General features: G+C 55.2%; 6 protein-coding genes across 6 annotated transcripts; 3 read left to right on the plus strand and 3 right to left on the minus strand.

The window, feature by feature from the left end:
• Positions 1-1,175: 1,175 nt before the first annotated feature.
• JN550_011195 (uncharacterized protein) lies at positions 1,176-2,840 on the plus strand (the record flags this gene model as incomplete). Its single annotated transcript, XM_049309534.1, has 6 exons — positions 1,176-1,258; positions 1,321-1,467; positions 1,535-1,784; positions 1,843-2,003; positions 2,108-2,348; positions 2,532-2,840. The coding sequence occupies 6 exons, from the start codon at positions 1,176-1,178 to the stop codon at positions 2,838-2,840; spliced, it is 1,191 nt and encodes a 396-aa protein (XP_049166835.1).
• A 1,111-nt stretch (positions 2,841-3,951) lies between these two features.
• Positions 3,952-4,968, plus strand: JN550_011196 (uncharacterized protein; the record flags this gene model as incomplete). The annotated part of the gene is made up of 1 exon (XM_049309535.1): positions 3,952-4,968. The coding sequence occupies one exon, from the start codon at positions 3,952-3,954 to the stop codon at positions 4,966-4,968; it is 1,017 nt and encodes a 338-aa protein (XP_049166836.1).
• Positions 4,969-7,438: 2,470 nt separating this feature from the next.
• JN550_011197 (uncharacterized protein) lies at positions 7,439-8,261 on the plus strand (the record flags this gene model as incomplete). The annotated part of the gene is made up of 3 exons (XM_049309536.1): positions 7,439-7,576; positions 7,637-7,995; positions 8,063-8,261. 3 exons carry the CDS (start codon positions 7,439-7,441, stop codon positions 8,259-8,261), a joined length of 696 nt encoding a protein of 231 aa, XP_049166837.1.
• Positions 8,262-8,689: 428 nt separating this feature from the next.
• On the minus strand, positions 8,690-9,465 carry JN550_011198 (uncharacterized protein; the record flags this gene model as incomplete). Its single annotated transcript, XM_049309537.1, has 2 exons — positions 8,690-9,248; positions 9,359-9,465. 2 exons carry the CDS (start codon positions 9,463-9,465, stop codon positions 8,690-8,692), a joined length of 666 nt encoding a protein of 221 aa, XP_049166838.1.
• A 1,108-nt stretch (positions 9,466-10,573) lies between these two features.
• JN550_011199 (uncharacterized protein) lies at positions 10,574-13,798 on the minus strand (the record flags this gene model as incomplete). Its single annotated transcript, XM_049309538.1, has 1 exon — positions 10,574-13,798. One exon carries the CDS (start codon positions 13,796-13,798, stop codon positions 10,574-10,576), a length of 3,225 nt encoding a protein of 1,074 aa, XP_049166839.1.
• A 924-nt stretch (positions 13,799-14,722) lies between these two features.
• On the minus strand, positions 14,723-19,277 carry JN550_011200 (uncharacterized protein; the record flags this gene model as incomplete). The annotated part of the gene is made up of 3 exons (XM_049309539.1): positions 14,723-15,018; positions 15,076-18,971; positions 19,195-19,277. 3 exons carry the CDS (start codon positions 19,275-19,277, stop codon positions 14,723-14,725), a joined length of 4,275 nt encoding a protein of 1,424 aa, XP_049166840.1.
• Between the last annotated feature and the right edge of the window lie 378 nt (positions 19,278-19,655).

The raw sequence follows: 19,655 nt of genomic DNA on the forward strand, positions 1-19,655 counted from the left end.
AAAGGCAACTGCGTGACTACCGCCAGCGTCCCTAGTATGTCAAGTAGAAGCGTGTCAAGTCTCATAATGAGCAGCAGATCTGCTACCTCGGTATCGGTATCACTATCTGCGATGCCCGCGGCACCAACGATCTCTGATGCTGCTACATCTGGGGCTTCCTCAATTCGTTCTTGTTTAGTTCTTGGAGTTTTCGCTGCTGTTGCTGTATTATAATTCAACAACGTCGCTCTTGACTCGTTTATGGAGATGGCCTATCTACTCATAAAGAGTTCTTCGATACCACTTGTAGACTACGACTGAAGAATTACTTTTCCACCGAACCGTATTATTACTTATTGTTTTTACTTTTATATCCTAGTGAAAACTATGGAGTTATAAGTCTTTTTGTCTTAAGTCATAGCTTAACGTAGGACCCTATTAATAGTGAGCAGGCTCGAGCATAGTTTAGATCAGGCTATCTCGAGTCCTTCAAGCTTACACTGTCGAAAATTTGTCTCTAGTTTTAGATCAAACCTTACCTTATAGCTGTAAAAGGAGGGGAGTTAGAAAGTGTAAATTTTTAGATAGCGAATTTGATGAAATATTAAAAGGAAAGCCAACTAATGCTAGCCCTTGAACCACTTTTACAAACCTATGGGCATAGACAACATATTACCATCGTCCAAAGGATTCGTTTTCTTTGAAACCGGCTGGTATGCATTTTGAAAGTGTTCCGACTCGCATGCGCGGCGTCCAGTTCAATCAAATAGTAGCATCCAATTTAGACATCCGTACAATAGCATAGAAAACCTTTGCCGAAACGTGTATTTAAGTCGGACTCGTTTCCCGATGATATTTTCAGTATCTATTGGTGTGTCGATCGGAGTTTACCCTTTACAATTTAGCCAGGACAATTCATTGGTCACTCCCGCTATTGCGCTTCACATATGATCAACACGGCTATATATCGGTAAATGCTGTTATTGGTTGCGTCACAAAAGTATGTCTTGCTATTGCATCTACTTCAAGTGCCGTGGCGAGGTACAGATTCCCACCGAGATTGATGGATTGAGCCGGTAGGGGCAAATATGGGGAACATTTCTTTATAACACCTCGACCTTCCGATTGAACAAAGATGGTCTTCTAATATGTGATGTCCAGCTCTAGATTCAACTTGGAATAACATATGCTTCAACATGCTGGCGCTGCTGAGAACTATTCTGGTGCCTTGCCTCCTGGTGAGAGTCGGAGTGGCTGCAGTAGGAGGGCCCGTCGAAGTGTAGGCTCCCCGCTTATGGTCGTTCTCCCACCCGGCTTCCACTGATGACCCAGAATTCCTAGGATCCGCAATGGCTACTATCCACTCGATGTCGTTGACAAGCTGGAAGAAGCCACCATGCCCAAGGTCGAAGCATGGATGTCGAAAAAGATTGCCACGGGCAAGAACAACAACTGCACGCTGGAGAATGCAGCTGTGCGGAGAGAGTGGTCCGTATTTTGTGGTTACAAGAGCCTAGAGCCTTGAGCCCTTGTTCTGAGCTAACGTACTTAACAGGAGCGATCTAAGCGTTACACAGAGAGAGGAATATGTTGCCGCCGTCAAGTGCTTGATGAAATTGCCTCCAAAAGCAGATAAGACGAGATTTCCAGGTGCCCTGAGTCGATTTGATGACTTCGTCGCGTATCACATGACTCACGCTATGCAACTGCACGACAATTATCACCTCTTTGGCGCCCATAAATATTTTGTGTGGTTATACGAGCAGGCCCTTCGCAAGGAGTGTGGGTATACTGGTTACCAACCCGTACGTAAGCAACAATACACCTCATCATCGCGCTGTGGCGTTATTAACTGTGCAGTAGTACGAAAATTATGATCGCTACGCCGAGGATCCAATTAACTCGCCCTTGTGGAATGGCAATGCGTCCAGTTTGGGTGGAAATGGTGTACCGGACCCTAGATATAAGGGTGTTGCACAGCCCGGCCGAACTCCAAATATCATCAAAACGGGAGGTGGCGGAGGGTGCGTCACGGAGGGGCCCTTCTCAGAGTTAGTTATCTCTACACCCACGCCCTCATTCCAGTGTGATTCGATACAAATTAAGTCAGTAGCTAACTTTGCCATAGTATGGTTGTTAGCCTTGGCCCTACTTCAATGTCTACAGCCAATGATATTCCAAAAAATCCTAGAACCAATGGCACTGGCTCTAACCCGCGCTGCTTGCGCCGTGACATTAACCGCAACTCGGCCATGGGGGCCACGGCCGATCGGGCTTTTAGTCTAATTAGTGGCAACAAAGACATCAATGGCTTTTACAATCAACTATTAGGAACACCACCGCCAAAGAATGACTCCTATCCCTGGGGTGTACGTTTTCCATACTTGTCATTCCCCTTTCTCCACCACCACCACCACCACCACCACCACCACCACCACCTCCTCCTCCTCATCCTCCTCCTCCTCCTCCTCTTCTTCTTCTTCCTCCCTCTGTTCCTGATCATCACACATCCTAGACCTACAGAAAAATCATACCTAACCCCGTGAAATTAGATTCATACAGCAGGTCACTACATCCACGGTGTCGACCCAGGTGGTGATCCCAACACCTCGCCCGGCGACCCTGGCTTTTACTTTCACCACGGGGCACTTGACCGCTTGTGGTGGATCTGGCAGATGCAAGATCCAGATGTTCGTCTCAATGCTGTCCCAACTGGAGGCATGTCGATGCCCCACCGACGGGCAACAGACCCTATGGATATTGTGGTTGACATGGAATGGCTCGGCCCCCCGATCAAGCTTCTGGAGACCCATGATTCTCTTGGCGGAAATGGCGGGGCTTTCTGCTACGTCTATGTGTAGTTCAAAAGGTTGTGCTGGGTAAATATGAGGTGTACTTACTTGGCCTTGAGTTTTTTCTCCAGCGCCAATCCAAGCCACCCGAAAGATGATATTGGCGCGATTTATAACTTGAGCCAAGACCTATCCGATGCATTCGAGAACACATGATCGTCTCATCGGGATGCTTGGTTTACCAACCAAGCATACTTGCTTTTCGCTCCCAAGTGCTTTTATCATCTGCTGCTCGTTCTTGTAACATTCTCTCAAACTATATCGTCTATAAACGCTTCTTCGCCACGAAGATTTACTGGCCAGTCGGTTGACCGTGTACGCGTGCATGTACAGCACGTCATGTGTATATTATTCATTGTCATGGTCAGGTCGTGCTCAGGCTACGCAGGGACCAGAGCCCATTCAGACTCGATGGTGATGCAACGCCGATCAATTCCGGATGTGGTTTACTCAGGTGTAGTTCGTGAGAAGGCGCTGCTGCGTGAATGGAGCGCCTAACATCGCAACATCGCCTAGTCTCTTGGACCCCTGCGGCAAAGACTCGATAGGGATTAAAACGCGAAGAAGGCATAACCGGCTCCTCGACCCACCTACTTGTGATAGCCTATCCAATGACGTGCGATTTCGCGTCAGGCACACTTGTCGCACGACACTAGATTTCATACTATGCGCATAACCCAATTACTCTTACCCCGGTTACAGCCCATTTGTCGCGCCGCATGTTTAGCACACGAAAATGGCCGAGTTCCGCCATTCGTGGGCAATCGTGTCCCGGGTGTTCGGGTCGGGTCCGGGGTACGTCCCCGCAACATGGATGGAGTAATTGGGTCCGGCAGAGGTAGCTTCAATGGCAACCAGAGAGCATTTCTCCAAGAGATCACTTTGTTTTTGGTAATAATCCATGAATAAGAAAGATACCAAGCTTTCAAGAGGCAAGTGACCCGGGTCACGCTTTTTATTCAGTTAAAGAGTGCAGGGGGCTCAGGCTCAGAGGCAGTTATATAAACCTGGCCATCGTCGCCGTCCGCCTCAGCTCGCAGGTCTATATCTTCGAATACTTGACCAGACTCATATTCATTATCCACTCTTGTGAGGGAGAAAGAAAGAAAAAAAATTCAATATGAGATTTCTACAGTCCGACAGCCTAGTGTCGACCGGCACCACGCTACTTGCGTTGGCAGCCACCGTTTCAGCAGCCGCTGTCCCAGCAGAGCCTGTCTCGGCAAGGGCGTGCGATCTTCCATCGAAGTATACATGGACTTCGAGCGGCTCGCTGGCGAACCCAAAGTCGGGATGGGCCTCTCTAAAGGACTTCACTCACGTCCCCTACAATGGTCAGCATCTCGTATATGGAACAACCCACGACCAAGGCTCGAGCTGGGGCTCAATGGCTTTTAGCACCTTCTCGGACTGGTCTGCCATGGGCTCAGCTAGCCAAAACGCGATGTCTTCGGGCGCTGTCGCCCCAACTCTCTTCTATTTCGCACCCAAGAGCATCTGGATTCTCGCCCATCAATGGGGCCCGACTGCGTTCTCGTACCGAACGTCAAGCAATCCTACCAACCAGAATGGGTGGTCATCGCCCCAGCCGCTCTTTACCGGGTCCATCAGCGGATCCGGTACCGGTCCCATCGACCAGACGCTTATCGGCGACAGCTCGAATATGTACCTGTTCTTTGCAGGAGACAATGGCAAGATCTACCGGGCCAGCATGCCTATTGGAAATTTCCCGGGCAGTTTCGGCTCTTCATCCACCGTGATCATGAGCGACTCGACCAACAACCTATTTGAAGCAGTGCAGGTCTATACCCTAGCGGGCCAGAACAAGTATCTCATGATCGTTGAGTCGATTGGAGGTAATGGTCGGTACTTCCGTTCGTACACGGCTACCAGCCTGAGTGGATCGTGGACGGCCCAGGCTACAAGCGAGAGCGCACCGTTTGCCGGCAAGGCCAACAGCGGCGCCACCTGGACCAACGACATCAGTCACGGTGATCTTATCCGCAGTACCAATGACCAGACAATGACGGTCGATCCATGCAACTTACAGCTCCTCTACCAAGGACGGGCCCCCAGCTCCGGCGGCGACTACGGCCTCCTGCCTTACCGACCGGGTCTGCTGACCCTGAAGCGCTAGAGGAATCCAATTTGATACTCGATTGGGTGCTCATCAAGTCAAGGGCCTACCTGCAAGTGTTAAAATGGGATGAGAATGCATGAAGCCGAGAGCTCGTGGCTGTACATAGCTTTATTCAACGTACATAGTTTTATCAGAAATACTCTCCCTTTGCCCCGGTTTACAACTTGTGGATAATGCAAAACGATACATTCATTGAGTACCACAGGACCGTACGCCCTGATGTTGCATTCGGGCACAGCGATCTTAATTGGTCTCGCTTCTTGAGGCTGCATGTGAAGTGCCGGTACCCCACGTTTTTAACACTTTGGAAGCGAGTTTCGACTAAACCGGCAGTGTAACAATTCCGAAATGGTTGAGGCCTGTCGAGGACATGCAGATCTTTACTTAGCGCGTCAATAGAAACAAGCCATTTAAGCATCAAATAAAGGCATCAGACCGTGGGCGCCAGTTGCGTCGCCTGGCGAACTTCTATGCAAAGGGGACTTTGAGTGTATGTCATCCGGATGCAAAGATTCGTGTAAAACATGACTTGGGAACAGTTACGTATACAAGACCCCCAATAGGCAATCCCCACGCACGCTTACCTATATTGGCACGGAGCAAGCCTTGCCTCGCATCTCGAGCTTGTTATGACCCTAGTCGCGACGGAAATTACCCCGCAAAAGCCATCGGAAAAATTCCTTGGGCCATCGACAACCGAAATGGCAATTCACCACGGCAATCCGGTATGTGGTGAGCAAACTACCTTATTAAGGCTGTGAATGGCCTTGGCAGCACTGTACGTTCGAAAGGGAACAGGAAAGGAATTTCCCGCATTCAGACATCTAGTTGGTTCGACAGAAAGGGGTTGGTTCAAAAGAACCCAACGAAAATGGCATGCCGTCACTGGTGGTCCAAAGTCCAGGCTGAGTCGAGTCAGTTTCCCGGGATTGTTTCAGAACAGACTGGAGAGAAAGTTGATCTGACGAACCACAGAGGTTCTGAATTCAGGTCATTGCCAAGGGCCAATGAACCCTGGACTATTCGGCTCAGCTTCTGGGCGTATATTATGCCAGACCTGTGGCCCTGCAAAGATGGGTCGGTGCCCGTGCTGTGTAGGGCAGTTTCTTTGGCCTGCCATTGCAGATAGCACATACTATAGCGAACTCCGCCTCGTTCCAAGTACCATACCTGAGACTTAGCAGGTTACCTATCACATGCAATAACATTTCGTAGTCGCCTACTCGAAGGCACCGAGGGGATTAGGATAAGATACTTGGCCATTCGGCCTTTATGGCTCGCAACGGGTTGTCTCCCACCACCAAGTAGAGACGGTAGGTTTCTCGGGGTGCGAGCGGCCGAAGAAGTTATCACAGCACTACAGTAAAGGAAGAACCCACAAATTTTTGAGAAAGCGATTCGGCGCAGCCGGGGGTACCTAGCATTGAAAAGTGTTTCTAACCGTCAAACGAATAACTAAGTTACATGAGGAGACAACGATACCCCATTCCCATTGCAATCCATTAATGTTGAATAGCTGTGATATGCACAATAATTCTAATCTACGACTTAAGAGTAGATATTGCTCCGATGTTGTCAATTATTCGTCAGCGATGTCTGATCTTGTATCAGGTCAGTCTCACCAATTGGAAATTTACAAGGATGGGAGCGTTGACCCAGCTGAAGCTGTGTAACTCAGTTGCGCAGCACGGACTTAATAGCTTAGCATTCTTGGCCTAGGGTCCCTCCAAAACGGTTTCCCTCCATGGACCAGCGCATATATTCGTTGACCAGACGGCGAACGCCAGGCTGCTACTGGATCACAATGGGCTCTCGACCATGGACTTGTGTTCCTCGCGCACTCACTTGCGACCAGTGTCCTGGGGTGTGGAGTGACAGAGAAGCCGCCAGCGACCATGCCTGGGGCACGGGACATATGAGGGTCCGGTTCTCTGTAGAATGCTACAAGGTGTTCGTGGTCGTCAGGCCTTAGCATATCACTGCCGCGATCGCCATCCAGCCAGGCCCGACCGTTTCTGGCATCGGCAGGGCCACAGGGTCTTACCCTCTCAAGGCGGGGACACCTTCGTTCACGAGCGGCCGGCGTCGAAACCTGGCTTGCGCCATGTAGTACACAAGTACGAAGGGACCAGGAGGGCGGAGAAGCAGTTACTCGTTGACAAATGTAGGTCTCCCTCGACCGCTTGGCTTTCACCGCGACTGATCGTCCACCAAAGCCCTTGGAGAATATGTCACTACCATTTTCCGGTGCCTGACAAATATACACACCATAATTCCCGTGGCCGATAAGAACCGTATATGGGCATCTCTTTACGATGAAACGCATACTCCACAGCGGCTGCGAATGCATCACTACACCTCACGTGTTGATTCAGAGTCAAATAATCGTACACGTGGCTACCTACTGTCTTACTTCAAAGAACCGCCGCTTAGTACCTATGCCGCTCCGAAACGCAGGGCAATTGCGATGAACTGCGAGATGGTGGGCTTCCCTGACGGGAGCTGGGAGCTCGCGCTGATCTGCGTCGTCAATTTCTTCACGGGCGAGAAGCTGATGCACACCTTTGTCGACCCTGGACAGGGTATAAGCGACTGGCGAACTTCAGTGAGCGGCGTGACCGAGGCACAACTGCGCCATGCCTAAGACCAAGGGCACGCCCTTCAGGGATGGAGAGAAGCCCGGGAGGAGCTCTTCCGGCCTGTAGACGACACCATCATCTTCCTAGGAAATACGCTCTTCCACGACCTTGCGGTGCTGCGCATCCATGCTTCGCTCGTCGTCGATTCGGTCATACTGACAGCAGAGGCCATTTTCGGCAAGAATGCCAAATTTTCACGCTTGCGGAGCTTGAAAGATCCGAATCTTGATATCTGCAGTTTGAATATACAGCAGCAAGCATCTGGCGGGCATGATTGTCTGGAAGACACGCTGGCCAGCAAAGAGGTTGTTTTGAGATGCCTCTTAGAAACAGCTCGGCTTCGTGCATGGGCTATCCAGGCCGACCCAATAGGGCCAGTGTGTGTGTATGTTCTCTGACAGTTTACACACCACGATTACTACGAGAATTGTGGCGCGTGTCACTTTCCCCAGTGGTGTTTTCTACCACGTCGCCACCGTTTTGGTTACCGATGATAGAGTAGCCCGGGTAGGTAGTCTCTCAAGACTTACGCTGCTGTTCCTCGGTCAGGGGCCCCAGGCATCAGGTATCCTCAAGATGGATCTCCTGACTGGCACATATGCTCTAATTGAGCGCTGTTTCTGTCGGCGAGGTGGTGTAGCCCCGTGGTAACACGCCGAGGTGTGAGAATGCAGGCCTTACCTGTTAGGCGGGCCTGCTGAACACCAGGGAATCGCAAGTTCGAACCTTGCCCCCGTCAAGAGCTCTCTTTTTTACTTTTCATGGCCATTCATTTGGATTCAGCTTAGCAAGAATACATTCCATTCCCTTCCTCCTTCCATTAGTGGCGATCACTTCTGGGTCACCGGTTATCTTTGTGATGGGATCATAACTATTTCTATGCACAGTTCGTTACAGGTTCACCGAGTTATGTGAAAGAACGACCGAGAATATGTTCATATCGTGGCATTGCTGTGGTCTAGTCTACATCTATGTCTACATCTATAGCGCACATGAATCTAGTCTTTCTGTGCCTCCCTCTTTATCCTGCTGATTCTTCCTAAAGGTATACACTAACGCATGCTGCAGACGTCTCCGATTTACTCAACGCGAGCCCTCTTGACTCCGTTACCGTTGGCATGGCCATTGGCGTGGCCGTTGGCGCCCTGCTCCCCAACGCTGCCAAAGTACTCGAGGCTGCCCTTGGGGTCGGCCTTCATGGTCTTGGCGCCCTTCATCCAGCCGGCAGGGCAAACCTCGCCGTGCTCGTCGGTGAACTGGAAGGCCTCGACGAGACGGATGGTCTCCTCGACGTTGCGGCCGACAGGCAGGTCGTTAACGGTGATTTGGCGCAGGACACCCTTGGGGTCGATGATGAAGAGGCCGCGCAGGGCGACGCCCTCGTCCTCGAGCAGCACACCGTAGTCGCGGGAGATCTTCTGCGAGCGGTCCGCCACCAGGGGCAGCTGCAGGTCCGGGCCCAGACCGCCCTGCTTGCGCGGCTGCGTCTGCCATGCCAGGTGCGAGTAGTGGCTATCGGTCGAGAGGGCGAGAACGCTGGTGTTGATGGCGCGGAAGCGTGCCAGGGCGTCGTTGTACTGGATAATCTCGGTCGGGCACACAAAGGTGAAGTCCATAGGGTAGAACAGGAGGACGACCCTAGAAGAAAGGGGCATCCGTGTCAGCATCGCCGCAGATAGGTTCGCGAGCAGGCAGGGAAGCAGGCAGATGGAGTACGATAGGATGTCATGGGAGGCAATTAGACATACCATTGACCGAGGTAGTCGGACAGCTCAATCTCCTTGAACTCGCCGTTGGCAAAGACGGTCATGGCCTTGAAGGCCGGGGCCGGACGCTGAACGAAAGCCTTGGACATGTTGGCTGGGCGGATTGCTGGTCTGGTGATCTTGGCTGACGGTATGATGTAGTTGCAATCAACTTGCCGTAGAGACGTGTGTGGTGAAGGGGGAGGACGATGGTGGTGACGATGATGCAGCAGCAGCAGGAAGGAGAGAAAGAAAAACAAAAGAAGCTATTCGGAGTCGGGTTCGGCAGTTTGCTCTATTAGTCAGGAACAATCGAACGACGCGACGTTTTTCTTCCCTTATCTGCTCCTGGTTTTCGGCTTAACGCGTGCCCACATGATGCATGGGTCGCCCATCCTCGTTGGCCCCCCGACACCTCTTGCTTCTCTTCCGCCTCAGTCTGGATATCGGGCGTCCAGGGCCAGCCGGCACCCGTTCTCGTATCCACCCACCACGGGGGATGGACCCATTCTCCCATCCCGCCGAGGCCTGCTATTTGACGACGTCCCTAGTTCGGTGGGGGCCCAGCTGAATCGCGCCATTACTATGGTACGGGGCCTGGAGGGACCTCAAGGTTGAGACGCGTCGGTGCGCGCGACGTTGCTCAATGGAACATGGCAATGGGCGTATCGTGTGTAGGTCGGCATGTCTGGGTCGAGGGGGAGGGCATATATATTCGAAGTCGAGAATGAAATCACTACCGAGCAGGCTGATTGGCTTGCGAAAGGCACATTCCCCAAATTCCCCAACGGCTTCTTTGGAGACCCGGCCATCGCCATGCATGATTTCCATTAGGATCTGGTGGCGGCCGCCGCCCCGTTGGAGAAGACCCTGGAAAATTGAGACGGCCAGCGGCTGGTTGCATTTGGGGATTAGCCTCGTCACAGGTCCCAGTCTGTCCGTCACATGCGTTACCAAGCAGACTTCGTTTCCATAGGCCAGTGGTCACGACTCAAGATGTGATCATCAGCTTGAGTTTCAGAGGATTCTCGTCTTCATGTTGGCTTAATCTCTATGAGCACTAGCTGGCATTCCATCACGAAATACGCCCTTGGCTGCCTAGGTGCGGACCTGCTTCGTGCAACTCTCTAATCCGTCCCAGACCATCTGAACATGCCCAACCCATCGGGTATCCAGCTGTTCAGCTCCTATCGCAATTGACTATCCGTCTTCCCCCCATCATATCTTCAGATCTGCCATCAGTCCCTCCAGCAAGCTCCAGCCTTCACTCCCTTCCCAGCTCTCCTTGCCCTTGCCCATGACACTCCTGGCGGCGCTCCTCGCCTTGCCCCTCCACCGGTCGCCAACCGCCTCGACTCTGGGTCCCCAGTTCTCATATGCAGCCACCAGTTCGCTCGTCCTCGACACCACAGTCTCCCAGGCGTCTTTGCTCTCGCCCGACTGCCACTTGCCAGCCGTAGGAGACGTCGTCGTCGTCGACGATGCCGAGAGCGAGCTCGCCGCCCCGCCGCCCGTTGCCGCCCGCCAACCCTTCTCTGCGGCGTCCAAGGCACCGGCGTAGTCACGGCGCCACGCACGGAGGCGCGAGATCAGGGACCAAACCTCGGAGTTGGCTGTTATGAGCGGGACGATGATGTCCTCGAATAGCGTAATGACCTTGCTTTGCAGACTCCCGCGATCTGGTTGGTGGACGGCCTCCCCAGTGCTTGCCGGCGGCTCCTTGGTCACCTCTCTTAGGAGAAGTCCCAGAACTTCGGCATCGAGCGCCTCTTCGTTGCCCCGGATTCTGATAACATTCCTTGTGCCCAAGATGACGTCGTCGAGTGCAGGCTCCGGCGAGAGCGAGGCTGCGAGAGTGACGACGTTGTCCCAGATTCGCCAGTTCGTGCTGGCAATAGTGGCGCCGCGCTTGAATGCTTGGAGGGCGTCTTGAATGAGCTTGTAGGCAGGCTTGTTGAGTGCGGCGGCACGAGCAGTCGCTGGCATCGCAGTGGCGTCTAAGCCTTCTCCTTCCTCCTCCTTGCTCGTCGGTGTATCCAAGTCTTCCTCATCGTCATTGACGCGCTTCACCTCCTTTACGGTCTGGCCCTTATTCTCCTTGATGATCTCCCGGTACCAACTCAACAGTGCCGTTCCCAGATTGCTCCATGTCCTTGCCCCTTCACCGCCCTCCTCTCCGTTGCTCGAACTGACACTCCGCTGAAAAGCCTCGGCAGCATCTGGGAAGTGCCCCAATCTCAGCTCGATATCGCCCAGTCTACCCCACAGTTCCGGGCTCAATCTGTTGACACCCACCGCAAGGCGATAGGCTTCGCGTGCCTTGGCCCAATCTTTTTGCTGGAGGTACAGTTCGCCAAGGGACTTTTGAGCCCTCCCGAAGCGCCGGTTAGAAATTTCCCATGCTCTTTGGTAGTGTTCTGGGTTGTTTTCCATGTCACCCAGGATACACCACAACCTTGGGGCGTTTGGCGGGGGAGGGGCACGCTCGGGGCCATAGTAGTCTTGTACTTTCAAGCTGCTGGTGTCGGGGATCCGGCCATCATATTCGTCTTCGTCGTCGTCTGCGGCGGAAGTGCCGGTACGGTGGAAGAGTCTCCACCGGACGATCGCGCGTGCCTTTTCCTCACCCCCGCTGCCTCGGCCGTCCTCGTCATCGGTGGCAGCGCTGGCGGCAAGACAGAGTGCAACCTCGGGCCATAGCCGCAGGCGCTTGAAGATCTCAAGCGCGGAGACTAACGAGCCGACCGACGTCCACGCGAAAGCCAGTTCTGATTCCAAATGCCATCTTGGGGGCGAAGCTAAAGCGTTCACGTACCGCAAGCGTACCTGTGGCGAGGCCGATTCAGATGGTTTCGCGGCTGGCAGAAAGGACGTGGGCTTTGATGCGCCGTTCTTCTGTATATCGTCCGTACCAGAAACCTCAATCGCAGGAATACCAGTGTATTCATTGGCGCCGCCGGATTCTGCACCCTTCGGTTGGCTCTGAGAAGGTGTATCGGTATCCACGATAACCTGGTCGACGACTGCTTGCATCTGCAAAACACCTCTTTCCAACGTTCGACTTCTGTTCAACTCTATCCGGGATCTCACGAGGAGTGCCTGAGTGTAGATTTGCCAATTCGCCGACTTGTCCTCGATTACCCGGACCGCAAATGGCAAGATCTCCTCCGAAGTCAACGAGTCAGCTGGGGAGAATGTGTCCTTCAATGTCGCCTCGGTGAGCAAGATGATTTGATCCTCCGCTTTCAAGCGCGGTTGGTTCTCTGGCGTCACACCCTGCAACACATCTGGCAATGTCGACTGCGAAACGTCTTCCACCTTGTTGTCGACGTTTGTGAACGATATTCTCTCGAGTAGCGTGTCGTCATTCAAGGCCAATGCGCTAGGCCCTGGTTCGGGCTCGGCCGGGGCCTCCTCGTTATAATCCTCCCTTTCCGTGTGACTCTTGGCAAGCACAACCAGCTGGCTAATGCTCTCCTGTTGAAACCTCGTCCTCTTCCCGAGCGCACCGGAGAGAGCATACACGAGTTTACTGATCTCCGTCGCTTGTCGCAGATCCTCTCGGGCTTGAATATCGTGGCCCAGCATGATCTCTGCGTTCGCTTTCTCAAGCAGAAACTGCACCTTGGCATCCTTTCCTACCCTCTCACTTCCATGTACCGGTCCTAGAACACATTTACCGGCCTCCTCGAGACTTTTCTCGATCAGTTCCTGTAGGGTGGCCACATCAGTCCATCGTCCACTTTTCGTGAATAAGGAACCGGGCCCTAGGGATGGTTGAGAAAGTAGCTTGTAATGCCATAGATGAACCCTGAAGCGCATCCAAGCAAGGTCCCGCTTCAAGCTCTCCCTGGTGCTTCCTATCTGTGCCGGTTTTAATACATCCTCCGAAGTGAATACCCACCTCGCCAGACAGAATAGCTCGATCCACGGTATGTACGTGTAGACCGAGACACCGTCTGTATCCAGTGAGCGGAGGCATATGCGCCTGAGCTCTTCAATCGGCTGCTGGTCCTGCCCTCGGCTTGACTTTTGGGGCTGCGCCTCTACAGAAAGGCTCTCATAAGCGGCTGCAAAGATACCTTGACACTTCGCCGCGCCTTCAAGCACGGGGCCCGTGACATTGGCCTGCAGGAAAGCGTTGAGGGACGCCGACGCTATATTCAAGGCCTCCTCGCGTGCGTCCCCATTCAACGGCCCGGCGGCATCGTCTTGGCCCACTGACAGTCCAGTGTCCCGCACAACAGTTCGTACAAACCGCTGGACCAGCTTCCCGGCACGCTCAGTCCCAAAGACAGACAGGTATGGCGCCTCGCCTGTGATATTGGCTAGACCCAGCTGATCGGCCGGGACATAAGACTTGTGCTGCTGCTCCTCCCCGACCTCCTGGTTGGCATCATCCCCGGTGTCCGCTGGGAGGTCAACGTCGTCGAAACCTGACATGACGTTGGTAATATCCCGGTAATGACCGAGATGGTGACAGGAAAAATGATGTTTTTAGCTTCACTCTCCAGAAGCCCCGGTGCCGTCCGCACCTGGCCTTTGTCAGGGTTGAGTTCTGCGTGTATAAAGCCCCCCCGGAATCGGATGGCGGGGTTCGTGTGTAAGTTCACCAAAAGAAGCGCCGCCGTTTAGCAAATATCTGGTCCGTGACGTGCCTTCCCCGTGATGTGGTGCTTCGTGAGTATCAAAGACGTGATACTCGACACACAGGTGAAAAACAAAAGTCGACGCTTGGTATATCAGACAGCTTCAGACAATCTGCAGTGTCATGAAATATTAGGTCGCAATAGAAAATTTCTATGGAGATCGCCGTTCGTTATTTTTTGGTGGGGGAGGGGCAATTTGTGTAATTTATGCAGGTCATGCACAGCGTACACTTCGGGCGGATCGGCGCAGATGGCCTGTGCATAATTGGGCCTCGTATGTTCACAAACCACACCTCCAACTTTGGATATATCAATGTGCACGCCCATGTAATAAGTCTGTGTATGCAGTCCTGGTCATAGGAATACAGAGCAAGTTTTGATTTCTACAGCCTAGTATCATGCCCGTCTTGGTCAAGAGCGGTCTTGTATTTGTGGTAGGTAGATCCAATGGCACTAGAATAGGTGCTTACAGATACCTATGCAGTCTCGGCATACTCGCTGATCAGTATGTCGTATTCTTCAGTTCTCAATACTCGTACATACAGGTGGGATGATCCCACTTTAACACGATGCCACGCTTGCTTCTGGGTTTCCAGCACTATGCACAACTACAAAAGTCATCGCTCCGGTACTTCCACACCTTCTGCCCTCCGAAAGGACACCGCAGAGTTGCCCAGGGTAGTAGCACAACATATAGCGGCCAGACCCCGACTTTGCTCTATTTCTTGGCTCCCTTCTTGCGGGCAGGGACCACCTTGAATCCCGACGGGACCGGGTCGCCATTCTCCTTGTGGGGATTCTTCTTAGCGACCTCGTTCCAGCCTCCGGTGTTGGCAGAGACAGGCGAGTCGCTAGCCCGCTTCTCAACGACGCCCTTCTCGGCAAGCTTCTTGCGTCGAACATACTCGGTGCCGAACTGCTGCCCATGCATGGTCTTGGAAATGCTATAAACGGTATCCGCGATGGTGTTAACATCAAGAGGGAAACTGTTCAGGAGGTCGGTATATCCATCAACTGCAGAGATTCCGTTAGCTCACTGTGTACCAATCGAGCTCTGTACAACAAACTTACCATCGGCGACGCCACCACGAGACAGTTGGCCCTGGACCCACTTGATGAACTCGTCCATGGCCTCGGTGCGGGATGTCGATGAATTGGCGGACTTGATAACCGGGCGAACAGGGGGAGAAGCGGCGGCCACGGGTTTCACGTTGGTTGAGCTGGCAGAGCGCGACTGCGCGGCCGGTCCAGTGGGAATCTTGACTTTACCACCAGCCCCAACTGTGGCCCAACCTGCCGCTGGCGGACCTGCCACTGCGCCTGCGACCGGCGTGGCATTAGGCTTGCTGGCCAGATCCGCGTAGCGCTTGCCAGCGCTTGACCCAGCGCTAGGCTGTCCCGAGACGTCTCTTGCCTTGCTCTTGCGAGCTTCCTCTTCGCGCTGGATATCGGCCAGGGTCTTCTTCTTATCCGCCGCGGATGTAGAGGCGGCGGTCAAGCCGGGGGCAGGAGCCTTGGTGGCTGTAGGGGTGACCCATGGGCTGGTGGCGGCTGCAGGAGAGGATGTACCCCAAGTACTGGATGTGGGTAAACCCGTGGCGAGTGTGGCAGCCTTCTCACGTTCACGCGCGGCCTCTTGCTCTGCCGCGGCACGACGAGAAGCAGCGAGAGCCTCCTCTCTCTTGGCGGCCTTCTTGGCCTCGGCCTCCTGGATCTCCTTCAAGCTCGGGCCGCGGTGAGACTCAGATGAAGGGTCCTTGGCCCAGGGCGCCAGCGGAGGCGGCTGCGTAGCCGCAGACAGAGGCGTGATCTCGGGGGTCTCGGATCGAGAACTCGAGGCGTACTGCTCAGGCAGGTTTGACTTGATACGCTGCGGAGCAGGGGCGGGCAGAGGAGTCGAAGATTGAGGCGGGGGGAACGGCATGGGCAGGCCAGCCTTTTGGGCAGCGGCCTGTGCCTGTTCCAACTGCCTGCTGGCAGAAATCAGCTCTGCTTCCTGGGCAGTATGCCCGTTGTCCTTCTGTGTCAAAACCTCGTGCGCCGATCCCTTGGCCTCCGCGGGTTGGGTAGAGGGACTAGCGACGGAAGAGTTGATCTCGGGGGACTGGGGATCCAGAGCTGCCCTAGTCTGTTCCGCGTGGGCTTCATGCTGGGCCCGGAGTTGTTCAAATTCCTCCAGGCGGCCCCGAAAACCCTCCTCATCCTCAACTAGTTCCTGGGTGCCAGGAAGCCGGCTTCGAAAGGACTCCAACGAGGCACTGCCGACGGGCGGCTGAGGTGCAGAGCCAATAGCACCAGGCCCTTGTATATTCGCTACCACTTGGCGCTCTTCGGCGGAAAGGCGGGCAAGCTCTTCCTCCCGGAAGATATCGCTGAGGCTAGGGCCAGCACCCCCGGGACCCATGTGCGGCTGTTGGGGAGGCCCGCCCAAAAAAGAAGCATTGCCAGCAACGGAACCAATGGGGGCCTGAGGGGGCATGGTGATGGGCGAGTTGATGCTTCCAAAACTGGGCTGGCTCTGGAGGCTGTGGGCACTCGAGTGGTGATGTAATCCTGGGTGGCTTTGGATCGGGAACTTGGGCAGTCGGGGTTGGTTGGACAAAATATCCCGTTGCTGAGCCATCAGGTACTGTTCTTCCTGCTTTCGGCGCTCGAGATCGTTCTGCTCCTGGGCCGTCAGGGTCCGGCCAAAGCTTGGGAAAGCCCCAAGCAGGGGCGGCTGAACGACGCCACTGGGGTTGGGCGAGAAGGGGCCAGATTGAGACGGAGGGCCATGAGGGATGCCCATCATGGGCACAAGGAAAGGTTCTCTAGAGTTCCCAATTCGTCTGATTAGCTGGCCCAAGGGCTCGAACTCAGCATCCTCCACCCTCTTGACCCGCAGGTCAGTGGTGAAAAAATTGCCCTTGTACCAGTCGTTCATCTCGAGGCCAGTAAAGGGGCCTTGCTGCTGCCCCTGGGGGTCCAAGTAGACCCAGCGCATGCGGTCGGGCATAACCATACTACGAGCCTGCGTCGAGGGTGGTTCCGAGGATTGGTTCACGCTGAAGGGTGTGCCGGTGCTTTGGGGGAAACCCTGCCCCTGCGACAGGGCCGGAATGCCACTAGATAGGGCCCCAGAGGTGGCAGCAGACTGCGATGGATCACCACCGAACATGTCGGAGAATGGCCCACGGCCCGCCCGCATCGGGCTCTCAGTATCACGATGTTGGTCGCCAAAGGCATTTCGGCCAATGGCACCAAGGGGGTTGATCTGCCGCAGGTCGGGGACCGAATCGGTCAGGCTCTCGGTATCGTGGCCCTGCATCTGAGACTGCATAGCAGCCGGGAACAGAGAGCCCAGCTTGCTCCCACGACTGATGGAGCCCGAGCCAGGCAGGCCGGTTGTGCTGGAGGGACCAAACACACCGCCCAGGTTGCCCAGACTTGGGGAATGGAGGTCGCCCATGGGGCCAAACAGCGAGCTGCCAAATGCGTTGCCGAAAGGGTTTCGCTCGCGGTCAGGCGTCGCGGAAGAGGGCCAGCCAGTAAGGTTGCTGAGGTGAGGATGCGGCTTGTTGGCACCCACGCTGGAGGTCTGACTGCGGTCACTGCCGTCAAACGCATTCTGGCCAAAAGCACGGGGGAACGCGCCGCCAAACGCAGGCGGGTGCTCAGAGCCACCTGCACCAAGGCCATGGCCGTGACCATGGAGCCTCTCGCCGGCCTCGTCGTTCTCGCCGCGCTCGCCAGGGGGGCTTCGGTATGGGTTGGTCTCGGAGGGGCTGAGAGGTTCATTCTCGGCTTGACTGCCCAGGTTGAGTCCGGACATGCCGAAGTCGGCGGCAGATCCCTTGACGGGCGTGTCGAACATGGAGCCACGAGGCATGGGCGGCGGGCTGGTGTCCTGAGCACCGCCGAGGACGGCGCTGCCAGACAGGTTCTCCTCGGCAGCGAAAGGGTCAGTGTCGGTGCGTTGGCGGGAACGCCAAGGACCTCGGGGATCGACAGCAGAAGATGGCTCGCTCCCGCGGGCACCCATGCTGTCGCTGCTGTCCTTGGGGATCAGTCGCTGGAGCCTGGACTGGCCGCCCGCACCCCCGGGACGCTTGTCGCCAATGGCGGAAGAAGCAGGCAGAGCGAAGTTACCGAAGCTCCCCAAGCCAGAAGCCGTGGTTGGCGAGGGAGCGGGCTGGCCCCACAGAGACGAGGAAGTAGCCAGGCCGCCCGCGCCGGAGGTATTGTTGCGCACCAGACCGCCGAAGGGCAAGGATGGGTTTTGGCCGGCCGGTGCCTCGCGCGGGTTGGTGTCCTCCTCGGGTTCCTCGTACATGGAGTCCTTGGCCTCGGTGTTCTTACGCTGCCAGAAGGAGCCGCCATCACCGCGCGAGGCAGTGGGCGACATGAGGCCGCCGCCGCCGCCCGAGTAGGGATTCGTGTCCGTTGTCTCGCGCCGCCGCGTGCCAGGTCTGGAGGCAGACGAGGGCGAGGCCAGACCGAAGTTGTTTGAAGCTCCCTGGCTGACTGAGGTCTTGCGTCCGTTCAGAGCATTGCCGTCCTTGTTCTGGGGCGGAGGCTTGACGGGCGAGTTGACGTCGGTCGAGAACAGCTCCCTCTCGTCGGGCGACAGGTCTCGCAGGTTGCTGGCTCGCGTCGACGCCGTGGGATCCCAGCACTGGTCAGGCTCCTGGGGTTGCACATGCGTGTCGACGTTCTTGCCCCATCCGCGAGTGGCGGTCCCCGTAGCGCTGCCGTTGACATGACCCGGGTTCCAACCTTGCACGAACAGGGAGGATACGTCTGTTGCAGGCACCGAGTCGAAGATGGCGAGCAGCTGTTCTCGGGTGTATTTGCGGGGGGCGGGTTCGAGCATGGTGGCTGGCGGCTGGACCAGGTCGGCCAAGGGCGTCTGGCTGCTGATGGACTGGCTCGGGGTGGTGGAGGCTCTGCGGAAGATCTGGGTGCCGTTGAGTCGGCCGGTCCTGGACCTGTGACGCCATGGGGGGTTAGCATGTGCGATAGGTCATGGTCCGGGTGTTTGTGCTGGTCCCCTCCCCAGGTGCTGCGCGCGGCGGTCGAGCCACGCGTGCAGCACGAGCAGAGAGGGGACGAAGGAGGAAGAAAGGAGAAGGAAGAGACATAGAGGGAGGGGGTGGGAAGGAGTAAGGGAGGAACAGGAAAAAGGTTTTCAAGCAGAAGAAGGGCACCTACCACTCTCCGCTGTTGGCACCTCGTCCTTCGCGGTTCTGGCCAGCGGCGGCTGAGGCGAAACTCGAGGGAAGATTTGAAGGCATGCTGGGTAGGGCTGCAGTGTGTGTGCTGAAGAGATGAAGCTCAAACAAACCAGAATAGCTCTGCGTCTCTGATGGAAAAGGAGTCTTGTTCCTTTTGGCCAGGAGAGAGAGAGAGAGAGCTAGCTCGTGACAAGGGTTGAGGACGGGGGGCGGGAGGTCGCTACGTGTCGCGGATCAAACCGTAGACAGCTCTTTCTCTCGTGCTCCGAGCAGGCGCGGGCGCGTTGGGGGATTTATTTTCTTCTCTGGTGTCCCTGCGGCTAGTCGAGGGAAACAGAAGCAGGCCCAGCAGGATGTCGCAGGCGTCGTCTGCAGAAGCAGAGCACAGAATGGCGAGGAGAGGATGGGACGGGACGGGACGGGATGGGATGGACAAGA

This window comes from Neoarthrinium moseri (genome assembly GCF_022829205.1).
Source record: "Neoarthrinium moseri strain CBS 164.80 chromosome Unknown scaffold64_Wmoseri_CBS_16480, whole genome shotgun sequence".
In the NCBI taxonomy this organism is placed as follows: domain Eukaryota; kingdom Fungi; phylum Ascomycota; class Sordariomycetes; order Amphisphaeriales; family Apiosporaceae; genus Neoarthrinium; species Neoarthrinium moseri.